Below are 13,353 nucleotides of genomic sequence, written 5' to 3'. Positions count from 1 at the left end.
AAGGATATTGTTATGTTTTTCTTTCACTGTTATAAATAATAATGGGACATAGTCCGTCAAAAATTAGAATCTCGTATGAACAGAATTAGACAATTTTATGAGAAAGTAAAAGCTGTATTTATATTATAATGAAATTCTTACGTTGAATAAAAGTGCCAACCGAAACATTTTGTAGCATCAACTTTCGACGTTGCATATTTTTTCTAGTTGCGACAAGTAATGTTCATTGTAAAGTAATTAAAAGCACGCGACTAGACTCAAATTATTACAAACACTTATAATTTATTGTATTTGTCCCTGTACTGTGTACGCTACTATATTTCTATATTTGACTTCTCTTATATCGTTTATTATGATTTCTTTAAATGATTTCATAATTATCGCATCTCATATAACAGTCAAAAACAGTTACTTTACAGAATTTGTACATAGCTACATAGAATTTGTATATTCGCTTTATTTTTTTTCACATTATATGTGCAGGTAAGAACATTGAGTTATAAAGGTATCATATATAATTAGGTCATTTTAGTTTTTACAGTCAAGTAAAATATTAAAAATGGATTCAATATAAAACTCTGTTGTTAAAAAAATGATCACATCCTGTATTTTGACTGTTATGTTCTTACTATTTATAATTTATAAAACATGACGTCACGTTGAAGTAACAAGTTCATTGTTTAAAATCTTATGTCACTGTGATTTCGCGATTTTTTAATAATCTGTGATATTACATGTAATTTCTTTCTTATTACATTACTTTATATTTAGTCAAGCATACAAATATATAAAAGTCGTGTGCTTAGATTTTGTACATCACATTTTGAATAAAAATAAATAGGCATCAATAGATCATGTTTTTTCTTCATATTATTTTAGTACTCATTTTTAGCATTTTACGAAATCAGTTAAAGTTCGCATCAATGAAGTTCGACGCAAGATAAATGAAAAAACTGTGGATTAATTAAATAAATATAATTTAATGCTTATAAAAATTACATTATATGGAGAAGTTTATATGCATGCATGCAAAATCTATATAAAATCGAAGTAAAAAATAGAGTATTATATGAAAAATATAAAAATATATTAAGTATTTATTATGCATTACCGAAAGAAATATATTGCGTATCTAAATTATCCAAATTTATTATTACCGCAGTATGAGTAGAACTAAAACGTGGAACTGATATCAATCTAACTATTTGATTTTCATCACCTGAAAATTAAGTTACCAATTAAACTATGTATTACGAAATAATAAAAAATATTAAATTAATAATTGTCAACAAATACACAAACCTTTCCACAATTTTGTTTCAAATTTATCCATGTTACCGACAAAATATATATCTGGACATTCTTTCATAATAAATAAATCATTTTCGTGATATGGACAAGCTAACAATGTGTCTGGAGCAGTTGGGCATATATGTCTCCATAGTAGAGTTTTCTCTAACCATTCGATAGGTGAAATATTAGTTTCACCCGTTGCTTTGATGATATCATCGATCGGCTGACCGCTAGTACCGATTACGATTCGTTCCTCGACTTTACCAATCCATGGATTTGCAGTACTTTTAAAATTTTTAAGTCTATAAGGCAGAAATAGAAGAAGCTTGTACAATGACAAACATAAGTGAACCGTAGAGAACAGTTCTTAAAATAAAATTAAAATACATAATAAAAATAAAATATTTAAATTGAGCATTGTTTATCTATATATTAGAACATATCGGCTATTTTGGAGAATTGATATGTACAGAAAATAATACCTAGATGATTTAGGTAATAAGCATGGATGCAATGGCCTTTGAGGTAGCATAGCATTGGTAGGATCATATTCGCCTGGCATTAAAGTGACAGAGCAAGACTTTGCTAAATTACTTAAAAATGTATCTGCACTCCTAGTCACTTCTCCTATTTCTTTAGCTAGCGTATCTGCTGCTGAGTGTACTGTATCATTACTCTTTATAGTATTACCTAATAATAGGAAATAATTAATTAATGGCTTCAACCAACTGCAGAGTATTACAATTAATTTACCTGCTATAATAAGACAAATAATAGAAGTGCTATTGTTTTGTTCTTCTGGATTACCAACCATTCCACACAACCATTCAACAAAAAGGCATGTTCCTAAGTTTTGAAGACTTTTGGACAAATCTAATCCAGATACAATTACTAATTTTTTCATAGATGAATTTTTTGGTAAAGATTTTTTTGGTGCACAGCCAGGAAAGCACCAATCTTTAACCTGAGTATAATGTATTATTATTGTTATTCACAGTTTACAAAATGAAAGTACAATTTTGTTCATTTAAACAATAATTACCGTAAATGTTCCATCATTATTCTCATTGCCTAATATGGCACAGACCACTCCAGTAACAATATTTTTTAAATCAACCTCTTCACCTACTAACTTAATACGTAACATTTCATCCTCCAAAAAAGGCTGATCCTTTTCAGAACAGTAATTTGTTCTACAACTGGGAACAGAAAGCTGATGTTCTTCACTCAGTTCACGTAAGATTGATGGCTTCCATTGCTGGTGTTTATAAAGAGTACCAATTATTATGCATTGCTGACCATCTAATTTTTCTAAGTCAGCTAATTTTACTATGGGAACATTTCCTACACAAATAAAATTCTGCTTAAATAATAATGAATCAGTGATATGTAATTGTATAAATCAACACAGTTAACATTACTCATAAATCCATCAGTAATACCTGTCAGAAACATCAAATTTCTTTCTATTTATAAGAGTAACTCTTTTGTAATTGAATTTACATATTATGGAATGATTTAAGTTCAAGATTTGGCTGTACTTTTAAAATTAGTAAGTTTCTGAGACATTAACTCTGTTTATTTATATGCTCAAATAATGTTAAGGAAAGTATTGTTTCATTCATAAAGTAATTTCTATATTACTATCAACATCCTTCAAATATTCATTTAAATAAATATGTGTTGAAAAATAAAAATGTATACCCCATTTAGCCTGAACTTGCGGAATCAGAACGTCTCTCAATTCAGCAAGCCTGATAGCGTATATGTGTGCAAATTGTTTCGAATAATCTCTTTTTGTGTTCACAAATTTCTTCGAAAGATCTTTATATTCACCCTGTTTCCTTTCAAATATTTGTGGTTTCTCATTTTGTGGTTTCGTTAATAACTCGTTGAATTCTTCGTTAGTTTTATGAACCATTTTGATGTCAAATTATGTATATAAATTTTGAGAAAATACTTCACGTTTGGTTAGTCACGAATTATTCGACACTTTTCTATAATTTGCCGCCAATTTTGTATGAAATCAGTATGACATATATTGCTTCGTCATAGAGTAATTTTACAGAGACGAAATTCTCTATTATTCTCGGAATCTTTCATGTTCGCTGTGCAGGAGAAACCTGGCGCTGCCAACGGAAACTAGGAGAACTACTAGATACTTTTTCCCGTTTTTTGGTTTCGTCGTAGTACAACGCCATCTACGGCAAAATACCCAAGTTTGTTAAGAAATAGTTTCCCTTCTCACCGCGAGATGGTGCCGCCAATTTGTTTGTTTGTTTATTAAATTAAAGTGCGTACATTCGAAGAAGTACTTTGCACTACTATGTGCTGCTTTGTTTTTACATTTTCTCTTTTAAACGTTTTACATTAATGCTTCTTAGTCTCCATTTTTACTGGCTGATTTTATAATTATTATCCGCAATAAGGAATAACAGAACAATAAACTTTTTAATTTGTAAGTCGAGTTTGTCATACTCTTTATTTTACTATGTTAATAAACTTTATGTAGAAATAGTAACTCGTCTATTTTATATTATACATATATTTTATTGTATAACAGACAAAAATAGAATCTTCTTAGAAGATATATACTTTTTCCTTACAACCTAATAATCCTCAGTCTTCATATTGGGCTCTCTTTTTATTCTAAGTATACTTCTGTAATACTGTATGTATCGCCACCAATTTGTAATGTAATTTGTAATGTAATTTATTATAGTGCCCAGGATTACTGCCAGTATTGCACTCCGCTGTTAACAGTTTTTTACATTAGGTGCCACCAATTTCTTACATAATCACCACGCGTAATATGTTGCTATAGTCTTAGCAGAAATTGGTGGCGTATGTTATTCCTTATTGCGATAATAATTATAAAAGAAGCCAATAAGAATAGAGATTAAGAAATATTAATGTAAAAAGTTTAGAAGAGGAAATGTATAAAGAGAGCAGCACATAGTAGTGCAAAGTAAAGCTTCGAATGTACGCACTTTAATCTAATAAACAGACAAACAAGCAAACAAACAAACAAACAAACAAATTGGTGGCACCATCTCGCGGTGAGAAGGAAAACTATTTCTCGACAAACTTGGGGATTTTGCCGTAGATGGCGCTGCATAAGTTGTCCAAATTAGTTCAGGTGTTTCGCTGCTAGATGGCAATAACATTCATTTTTTTGTTTTTTATTTTTTTGAATATCATTTGTTACCCCATTGTAACACGTACGATGCATTTTTAAGTATACAGTAAAATGCAATTGTATTTTCCACTTAAATGGAATCAAATGTTTTTACATGAAACAATCAAAGCATCGCAATGGTTTTTTTTACACAAGGCTTTAGGATTTTGCTTTTTTATCAACAAAATACTTCCGTCGGCGCACACATTTAAATTTAATATTACAGTTTAAAGTAAAGAAAAGATATTAAACAAAGATCGGGTAGAATTAGAATAAGAAAATCAGACGGTCGTGTACAATTAGCAACAGTTTTGTTTTTATTATAAGGTGTTTGCATTTCATTTAACACAATTACAGGTCGTCGTACGATTGCTTGCTGGGCGTATGTATAATTCGATTAAATAGTTATCACATTTACACGTTGCGTTTTTATAAAAATACGTTCCACGGTTAGAAATTGCGGTGGAACTTAGGATTCGACGGTAACACTTGAATAGATGCAAGGACAATGAAACGAACGTTTAGAAGACCTATTTGGTAACACTCTTGCAACTCCACTTATAAAATGAGTTAGGAACATTTTAACGAATCATTATTTGACACTGCAGCAGAACAGCTGTACGTTTGTTTGACGATCTTTCAGTGTCTCGCTTCGCAAATTATGCGAAGAAGTACTGATTCATTCCTTGACTGGCGATGAGTAAGTACAATATATTTTTGGAGGAAGTGGTAAAATTCTAATCTAGATAAATATTTGAAATTTTTTCTAGATAAAAATTTCGAATAACGAGTAAAAGATAAATAACTGTTTATTCGTCTATCGTTAAATAAATATGAGAATTGAAATTATTAAGATAAATACTTCATAATGTTCAACTAAAAATGTTGTTTACATGTCGTGCCTATTGTCGATGCGATTGATCCATTACATGGTCCCTTCAGCGTTAATCAATGCATTTCCCAAATTAATTGCAGTCAAAATCGCCATATCTTTTGGATATTGCAGAAAATCGTTAGAAAACGAAACTTCAGCTTCGTAGAACTTCTATAAAGATGAGTCTGGCAGTCGACATTTTAAGTGACTTTGAGCAGTAAATTAAGTTCGATATGACTTAACACTTATACTTCGAACTCCTGTTCCACTGTAACTTGCGTTTCCACTAAAGTACAACAAAAATTAATTCTAAATGAATTCATGAAGTTTGGTGAAGTTACAAAAGGAGATGCTACGAAAAATGTTATATCTGGAACTTTCAACAGTCTCAAGACGAAACTTCAGCTTCGCAGAACTTTTATAAAGATGAGTTTGACAGTCGACATTTTAAGTGACCATGAGCAGTCAATTAAGTTCGATACGACTTTACTTAACACTTATACAGGGCGTCCAAAAAAAAGCATGCAATATTTATATGGTGTATAGGGCACACTGTACTGAATAAAAAAGCTTTAGTAAACATTGGTCCAAAGGTCAACCGTTTCTGAGATATAAACATTTTTGTTTGCTAGTATCATGAGAGAGCACTTAACACGGTGTTCGGTCAAAGGTGGATTGGACGTGGTAGACCAGTTGGATGTCCTCCTCGATCCCCCGATTGAAATCCTCTGGACTTCATTTTATGGGGATATTTAAAAAGCCAAGTGTATTCCACGCCGATAAATGACTTAGAAGAACTACGTAACGGAATCCACTATGCTTGTCAAATAATTCGACAGAAATGTGGGATTTTCGAGAGAGTTCGCGACTCTGTAAGAAGAAGATGCCAAGTGTCTACAGAAATGAGCGGTGGACACGTGGAAAATCTTCTATAAATATCGAAAACCCAGTAATAAGTCAATCATGATACTAGCAAACAAAAATGTTTATATCTCAGAAACGGTTGACCTTTGGACCTATGTTTACTAAAGCTTTTTTACTCAATACAGTGTGCCCTATACACCATATAAATATTGAATGCTTTTTTTTTACCACCCTGTATACTTCGAACATCTATTCCACTGTAACTTGGGTTTCCACTAAAGTACAACAAAAATTAATTCTAGATGAATTCATGAAGTTTGGTGAAGTTACAAAAGGAAATGCTACGAAAAATGTTATACTTGGAACTCTCAACAGTCTCAAAACGAAACTTCAGCTTCGTAGAACTTCTATAAAGATGAGTTTGATAGTCGACATTTCAGTGGGTTCGAGCAGCAAATTAAGCTCTTTATTACGAGCAACACGACTTTTTTCATTCATTAACTTTGTTCGCGTCGCGTGGAACAATTTATTCTACCGTAACTTGGAAAATACTGGTCCACGCGATGTTCAGGAGTCCGAAGACTATTTGTTTCATTGAAGTAACTGCTCGAATCATCCCTTGCGTGACGCCGTTTCGCGATCATTTTCCCTCCACGTACAAAGGAACTCTCGCCACGAGATGCAACAAATGGGGCGATAGTTTATCTCGTAAGACATTACGCTGCCAAGTGCTTCGTTCGCACGTATTTCATCCCGTTTACAACCACATCTACCCGGTCCACTGCTTATTTCCCGAATTTCGCTGACCCTCTGAACACTTTTCACGAACATCGGATAATATTTAGCTCGTTTCTTTTTCGTTTACTCTTCGTCGCCGTGCCTCCTCTCGTAATTTCGTTATTTCCCTAAAAAATGATCTTCGCCACAATTACTTTAACTTCTAACGTTATCTGTACTTTATGTTAAACCAGTAAAAGAAAATTGTCCAGCTTTTGAGACGTTTGGTCGCATTCAGTCCAATTTGTACTTTTTTTTGTGTGTCCAAATTGACCGCGAGAACAAACCAGAATTTTTCGAATGTATCAAAAATATTATGAATCTTCCAACGTTATTGAAACTAAAATTAAAATGAAATAAAAGTGATGTACATTTTATTTAATTTAACTTTTAGCTAATTTTTATAAACAAATTATGAAAATATTATATGTATTATATAACGAATTACTACATGTCGTAGTGGGCTTTACTCTGGAATTAAATGGAACAGAAACAAATTTTATATCGATTTCACTATTTTCAGCACGTTAGGTAATAAGTACGTGTTCCCCTTATATAACATTAGCGTGGTACAATGTTCGATTACACTTTTTTTTAAAGATCATTCATGCTGTTCTTCTTCTTTCTACATTTCTATTATATCGATACAATTTAACATAATAATTGTAAATCTTTTTGTTCCGTTAATAACCACAGCAATAATTTCAAATGATTTAACTTCGTTATGGTTAGAGTAGTGTTTGTCCATTTTCGATCATGCTGTGATTGAAATCTTTGATTCTGCAATAATAACACGATGACAATCTTACGCCTGATGTTTTCATTTTAATTTAACGAATTAAAAAGTTGGTATTGAATTTCCACCCTTTATTAGAAAGTACTTAACACGATTGACAGTAAACCACTCTTAGAGAACTTTGGAAAAAGTATTTACTCGATAATCTGGACGTTTTGTTACGTTTCGAAATTTCGCGCAGAGATCTTCTTACTTTGCTAATTGTAAGTCGATTACATTACGCGTTTTCTTTTTTTTAATTGCCCTTTCGACTCAGGAATCCGGATGTTTCTGGTTACGATAAATTATTATGTACATTTAAATTCACATGCGTTTCAAATGCTTTATATCGGATGTTTCGTTTGCTCAGACGTGGACGTCAAGGTTTGAATCCAGCACTAAGTGATCGCAATAATTATGCGCTAGCAAAACTCCATTCATCATCAGATGTGATCTATACATTCATGAGTAGACTGCGGATTTTTATGCATTTATAGAAATTCTGAACGTGCAAGAAACTATAGAATGGACATAGTAGCCAATAATATAAAAAATATAGAAAGCAAAGTTCATATTACGATCCTTGTAGAGTAAAATAAATTCCTCTTTAGATTCAGTTTTTGTAGGTACGTTTATAAAGATTTTATTTTGCATAAATATCCGCAGTCTATTGATGAGTTTTGATTGTATGAGAGGTGTTTATAATATGGTAGCTGTTCGACTAATCATACATGTCCCAGTGATCGGACACTTGGCAAAGTATTAATGTGTTAGAAAGACAGAATTTTTTACAAATTCTTTGTGGTTCTACAAACTACATGATGTATCCAATGAAATGATAAACAAATTTTTATTGTGTCTTTCTTCAAATGGCGTTAAAATGACACCTACATTGATATGGATTGAAACGATATTAATGATAATATTTAAATTATTTCTGAATACAGTGGATGAATTTCTGAACAGTGGACTACGAAATTAAAAAAATAATCACTAAAATTTTAATGTGTTTTTCTTTAAATGATTTTAGAATGACACCTATATTAATATAGCTTGAAACAATGTTAGTAAAGTGTATGAATACTGCGAAATTGATTAGACTTTTTTGTTCAATCATTTTATCTTTTAATTCAAAATAAATTGATGCTAATTTTATTTATTTATAACGTTAAAATACGATTGCGTTATAAACGATTATTAAACTTTTGACGTAGCGTGAATTTCAAGAGTCCAATTAATTATTGGATCATCTTCTTACTATCTAATTGAAATAGTTTTCTTTAAATAAAAGTATATTAGGTCCATTTATTTCACCGAACCGAAAATAAAAATTTTTGCCAAAAAAGTTTTTGGAAATGAAAGTAGAAAAATCAACGATATACCATTCTTCTAATTAAAATGGATACAACTGAAAAATGTACTTTTCCTCAACCGTCCGATTACTGAGGTAGCTGGCCTGCATTGTTCCTACGAAAAGAAATTGGTTGGCTTACACGTTTATTTTGATTACTATATCGTACGCAAGGAACGCCGATTCTTTCGCAAAATAATACAATACGGCAATGGTTGTTCACCAACTATTCACGAAAAGAATTATTTAAAGCTGTCTCCTTTAGCGATGATATTCCCTTACATTTCCTAACAAATAGTACAGTGTATTAGTTTCCGTTACGTGCATACTTTTTACGCCTTTTCCATCGACAGGCTCACGTATCATTACAACAATGGCAATTTTCTTATCTTCTAGCTAGATATGTTGAGCGGAAATTTTTATTTACAATGCGATTCGATAAGTTCCGAGCAGACCTGGGCACTTTTGAAATGATATTACTTGAAATACTATTTTTAATAATTAATTCTTTTGTAATTGTTGTATTCATTTCATTATGTTAAATTTGTATTCATTATTACTTGAAATAATATTTCAAATAACACGTTATTTTGTTCCATAATTATTTTTGTACATGTAATCATTTTTTAAATAACGTTATGTAAAATGTTATGTCGAATAACATATCATTTCGTATTATAATTATTTTTAATAATTATCAAACTGTTCTTTAAGATTATATCAGGGGAAATCAAAAGAACAGAAGAAGAACACTATAATAAACGTTTTTCTGAATTTTTTTGCGACAATATTAAAGCAACTCAGGCAGAAGTCTCCTACAGAAGAACTTTTTGAAGAAACAGCTTTACTTAAAGCAAATTGCTGTAAAGATAATTTAAAATAAATTCCTTTTAATGCATACTGAGGAACTAAGGAGCTAAATAAATTAATTCTGAGGGGTGGGGCGTTAAAGAAAATAAAGGTGGATAAGATTGGAAAATCTGAAAAAGGTTGCAAAAATAAGTACTGCTCCAAATGTTACATTACCGAATATAATTTCTAATTGTATAGAAATACAATTTCATCGTCGTAGACATTTTCACAATCATTAATCTGTCAGTCAACGTGCTAAATATTAAATAAAAAAATAATTCGTTATTTGAAATAGCTATTATTTCAAATGCAACAATATCATTCTTATTTTCAAATAACTATATCGAAAGTAACGGTCTGAAATATATTGTTTTAAATAGTTACTTCTTATTTTCATTTCAAAATTAAAATTTGCCCAGGTCTGGTTCCAAGTTATTCATCAACTCTGCTTATCTATTAACGACAATTGTTACAAGTTACTTTCCTTGGTGTACGCTCGATATAAAGTGTAGTAACATACAAAATTATGTATAGTGTTCTATGTATTTACAAATACAGACTATGCAGTCTTCAGCGGGAAAATAATTAGTATCTCGCTGTAAGTAATGGCCAGTGCTTTGGACTCTTTGTCTCCAGCGATTGGTGTTCGAATCTCGGATGGGACTTTGATATTTCTCGCGTCCTTCTTAATCGAATTTAGTGATTAAATAGTCATTATGTTAAATGAAAATGAAATTTGACGAAGAAATGAAATTTGCGATTGGCAAATTTCATTTCTTCGTTCCTTCATGTAATGAAGGAAAATAAGATAATTCTCTAGTTTAGTGAATTTTGAATTGAAAATATCACGGATTTTGTGAAGAAGAAAGAGATACAAAGGGATTTTCAAAAGAACCTTTAAGTTTTTGTTTTTTAATAAAAAGATATGCTTATCAGTGTAGTCATGGAGGACATTTAAACGACATACGGATGCTTAATTCTAATCATGTGTACGTTTACTGAAAATACAACAAATTAGATATATACTATTCTATATTTTTTTTATTAAAGAACAAAATCCTGAAACCTCTTTTAGAAAATCTTCACCTTAAAAGTTCTAAGGGTGCTTATTTTATCTTTGAACGCCACCTTACATTTAGTATAAAAAGATTTTTCGAATCGTCCGAAATATTAAATACTCAAACCTAAAAAATATCTAAAGAAATAATTTTCAACATTTTTTAAATCTTGCATCGTAATCACCCTCTCAAGAGGAGAAACCAAATATTAAGTGTTTCTTGAGATATTTTGTTTTTATAAAGAATTTATGTAATGTTGCTATAACTTTGAGAATATTTCGTATATGTTTTAAAGTCCATTCGATAATTTTTTCAATTCATTTCGCACAGAAATCTTTGGGATATCATATTTTACTTTTAAACATTTTCTTCAATCTGTAGGAATGATAACTGAAAAATTAATTGACCGATTGTGTTCGAATTTTATATATGTTTACTTTATTTAAATATTTTGAATACGAATGAAAAAAGTCGAATGATTTCTTATTGCAAAAAGCTGTACAAACAAGTGTAGAAAATTGATACTTTTTCTTTAAACACTCCTAAAAAATTCAATGTCCAACTTTTTGATCGAAATTTTGTTGATATTCTTAGTAAACGTGTTCATAATGTAAACAAAAGTTTTCATTGATTTTGAATAACGATAAGATCTCAGGGAACACTTGATACTTGGACTCCTAATGCGGTCTCCTCCCTTAACCAGTCTTCTTCAATTAACAGATACACGTGAAGATCTATATCAGGACGTTTTTCCCCATATTTGATAGAATTCATAATTTTGGAGTCTGAAGGAGATTTTTCTCCATCGATTTTGTCTTCATACACTTGGCGAGGAGCGCGATTATCGTCAGAATGGCTCCGAGAAAGGATACGATCCCGAGGACGACGAGGACCATGAACCAGTTCTTGAAGCTTCCAATCCGATCGCCAAAATCGCAGTTGCAGTTTTCACTTTCGTTCAGATTCAACACGGAAAAGTTCACCGGCCTGAGCGAGATTAGTTTGAAGTCGTCCTGAACTTGTCGTCTGGTCGTAAAGTTCTGTACCTTCTTGACGAACTTATACGATATCGTGTAGGTGAACTCCTGGCCGTCGTACGAGCCCTTAGCGCTGTAATATTGTATCAACAATTCATTTCCGGTGGAGGTGAGAGGAACTTGTATGTTGTTGATGTCCTGATGGGACACGTCGCAGTAGGACCACATCAGGACGCTGTTGTTTGCCTGGAAATTTCATCTCGTTAGACTCGTTTCAAAACACATTCGGGGTCATTCTAACCCTTTGCACTCGAGAGGTGACTCTCAGTCACCACTAGGTTTTCTTTAGGTTTAACCCTTTGCGCTCGAGGCATTTTTCTATAGAATCAAACCCAGGCCATTTTTAGAATAAATTTCTGTAAAACCAGAAACTCTACTTCGAAAAGAAACATCTACGAACATTCACGACTCAATGTATTATTATTTTAATTAATAATTAGCTGTATTCTGATATATGTAAAATTGAAATTGTACATTCAAAAAAATCACTTTTAAATTACTTGTGTCGCCCTAGAGGCGCCACTCGAGCGCAAAGGGTTAATTTCTTTCGAAATGTCAATAACATGATTGCCGTTGATGCAAAGGTGACCTGATTCTCAAATCTCAAATTAAGGATTTCATTTTCGAAAATAATCTAAGCTTAGCATTCGTGACAATAGAATGGTTAACATAGTAATGGAGTGTAATTAGTTGTGCGTCATTCTAAGCAAAATTTGATGTATGAAGAATACAGGGTGAAGCATTTAAATGTGAAAATCAAAATATCTCCGTTATTTTTGGTTTTATGAAACAAAATAGGACAAAGTTACACTGTTTGAACAGTTTTAAGGGGCCCATGTAATAGTCAGACCATTCTTTTTTCTCAAGGTTATTGGCATTTTTTTTTTTAATGTATTGGGGTATTTTCATTATTGTAATCTTGTTCTTGATTAGAAGAAAAATTCTTCGGATGACCTTGCGAGGAGTTATTCTTATAAAATCATATTCTAACGTACACAGTAAACGTATTATACCGATTTGAATTTGTTTGTTTATCAATTACAAGAATACAACAATGAAAATACCATATTCCATTTAAAGAAAATGCCAATGCCTTGAAATCTCGAAAAGTATGATCTTAAGGTAATTGTTTCGACTATCATAGTATGATCCGCATCAAACCAGACAATGTTTTTCTCTAACATTTCTTCCTATCACGAAAAGCACGCGAGATATTCAAGGTTGGGTTAGGGTTAACTAATAAATATAAAGTATCGAAAAGTCTATGGCCTAAAATAAAGTAACGAAAAATAAG

The 13,353-nt window shown here is 31.5% G+C and overlaps 2 protein-coding genes across 2 annotated transcripts in view; both read right to left on the bottom strand.

Moving 5' to 3' along the window:
* Nucleotides 1-49: 49 nt before the first annotated feature.
* On the bottom strand, nucleotides 50-3,325 carry LOC128873799 (DNA polymerase delta subunit 2-like). Its single transcript, XM_054117661.1, has 6 exons — nucleotides 2,998-3,325; nucleotides 2,336-2,637; nucleotides 2,047-2,257; nucleotides 1,776-1,983; nucleotides 1,303-1,595; nucleotides 50-1,219 (listed from the first exon to the last, which is right to left on the bottom strand). The coding sequence occupies exons 1-6, from the start codon at nucleotides 3,212-3,214 to the stop codon at nucleotides 1,101-1,103; spliced, it is 1,350 nt and encodes a 449-aa protein (XP_053973636.1). The 5' UTR covers nucleotides 3,215-3,325; the 3' UTR covers nucleotides 50-1,100.
* Nucleotides 3,326-10,127: 6,802 nt separating this feature from the next.
* LOC128873796 (uncharacterized) overlaps nucleotides 10,128-13,353 on the bottom strand; it is a 131,023-nt gene continuing 127,797 nt past the window's right edge. The window contains exon 8 of the mRNA XM_054117651.1: nucleotides 10,128-12,245. Coding sequence (XP_053973626.1) covers nucleotides 11,793-12,245 — 453 coding nt within the window. The 3' untranslated portion in view covers nucleotides 10,128-11,792. The remainder of the gene's footprint in view (nucleotides 12,246-13,353) is intronic.

This window comes from Hylaeus volcanicus, chromosome 3, assembly GCF_026283585.1.
Source record: "Hylaeus volcanicus isolate JK05 chromosome 3, UHH_iyHylVolc1.0_haploid, whole genome shotgun sequence".
NCBI classification, from domain to species: Eukaryota; Metazoa; Arthropoda; class Insecta; order Hymenoptera; family Colletidae; genus Hylaeus; species Hylaeus volcanicus.
Note: the sequence above shows the minus strand (reverse complement) of the source record. Positions and strands in the feature narration are given on the sequence as shown.

Excerpts from the sequence above, each read along its gene's own strand:
- LOC128873799 (XM_054117661.1), bottom strand. The coding sequence starts at position 3,214 with ATGGTTCATAAAACTAACGAAGAATTCAACGAGTTATTAACGAAACCA. Across the intron at positions 2,638-2,997 it reads GCAAGTTCAGGCTAAATGGG|GAAATGTTCCCATAGTAAAA; the intron begins GTATACATTTTT and ends TTATTTGTGTAG. Across the intron at positions 1,596-1,775 it reads TTATTACCTAAATCATCTAG|ACTTAAAAATTTTAAAAGTA; the intron begins GTATTATTTTCT and ends TCTGCCTTATAG.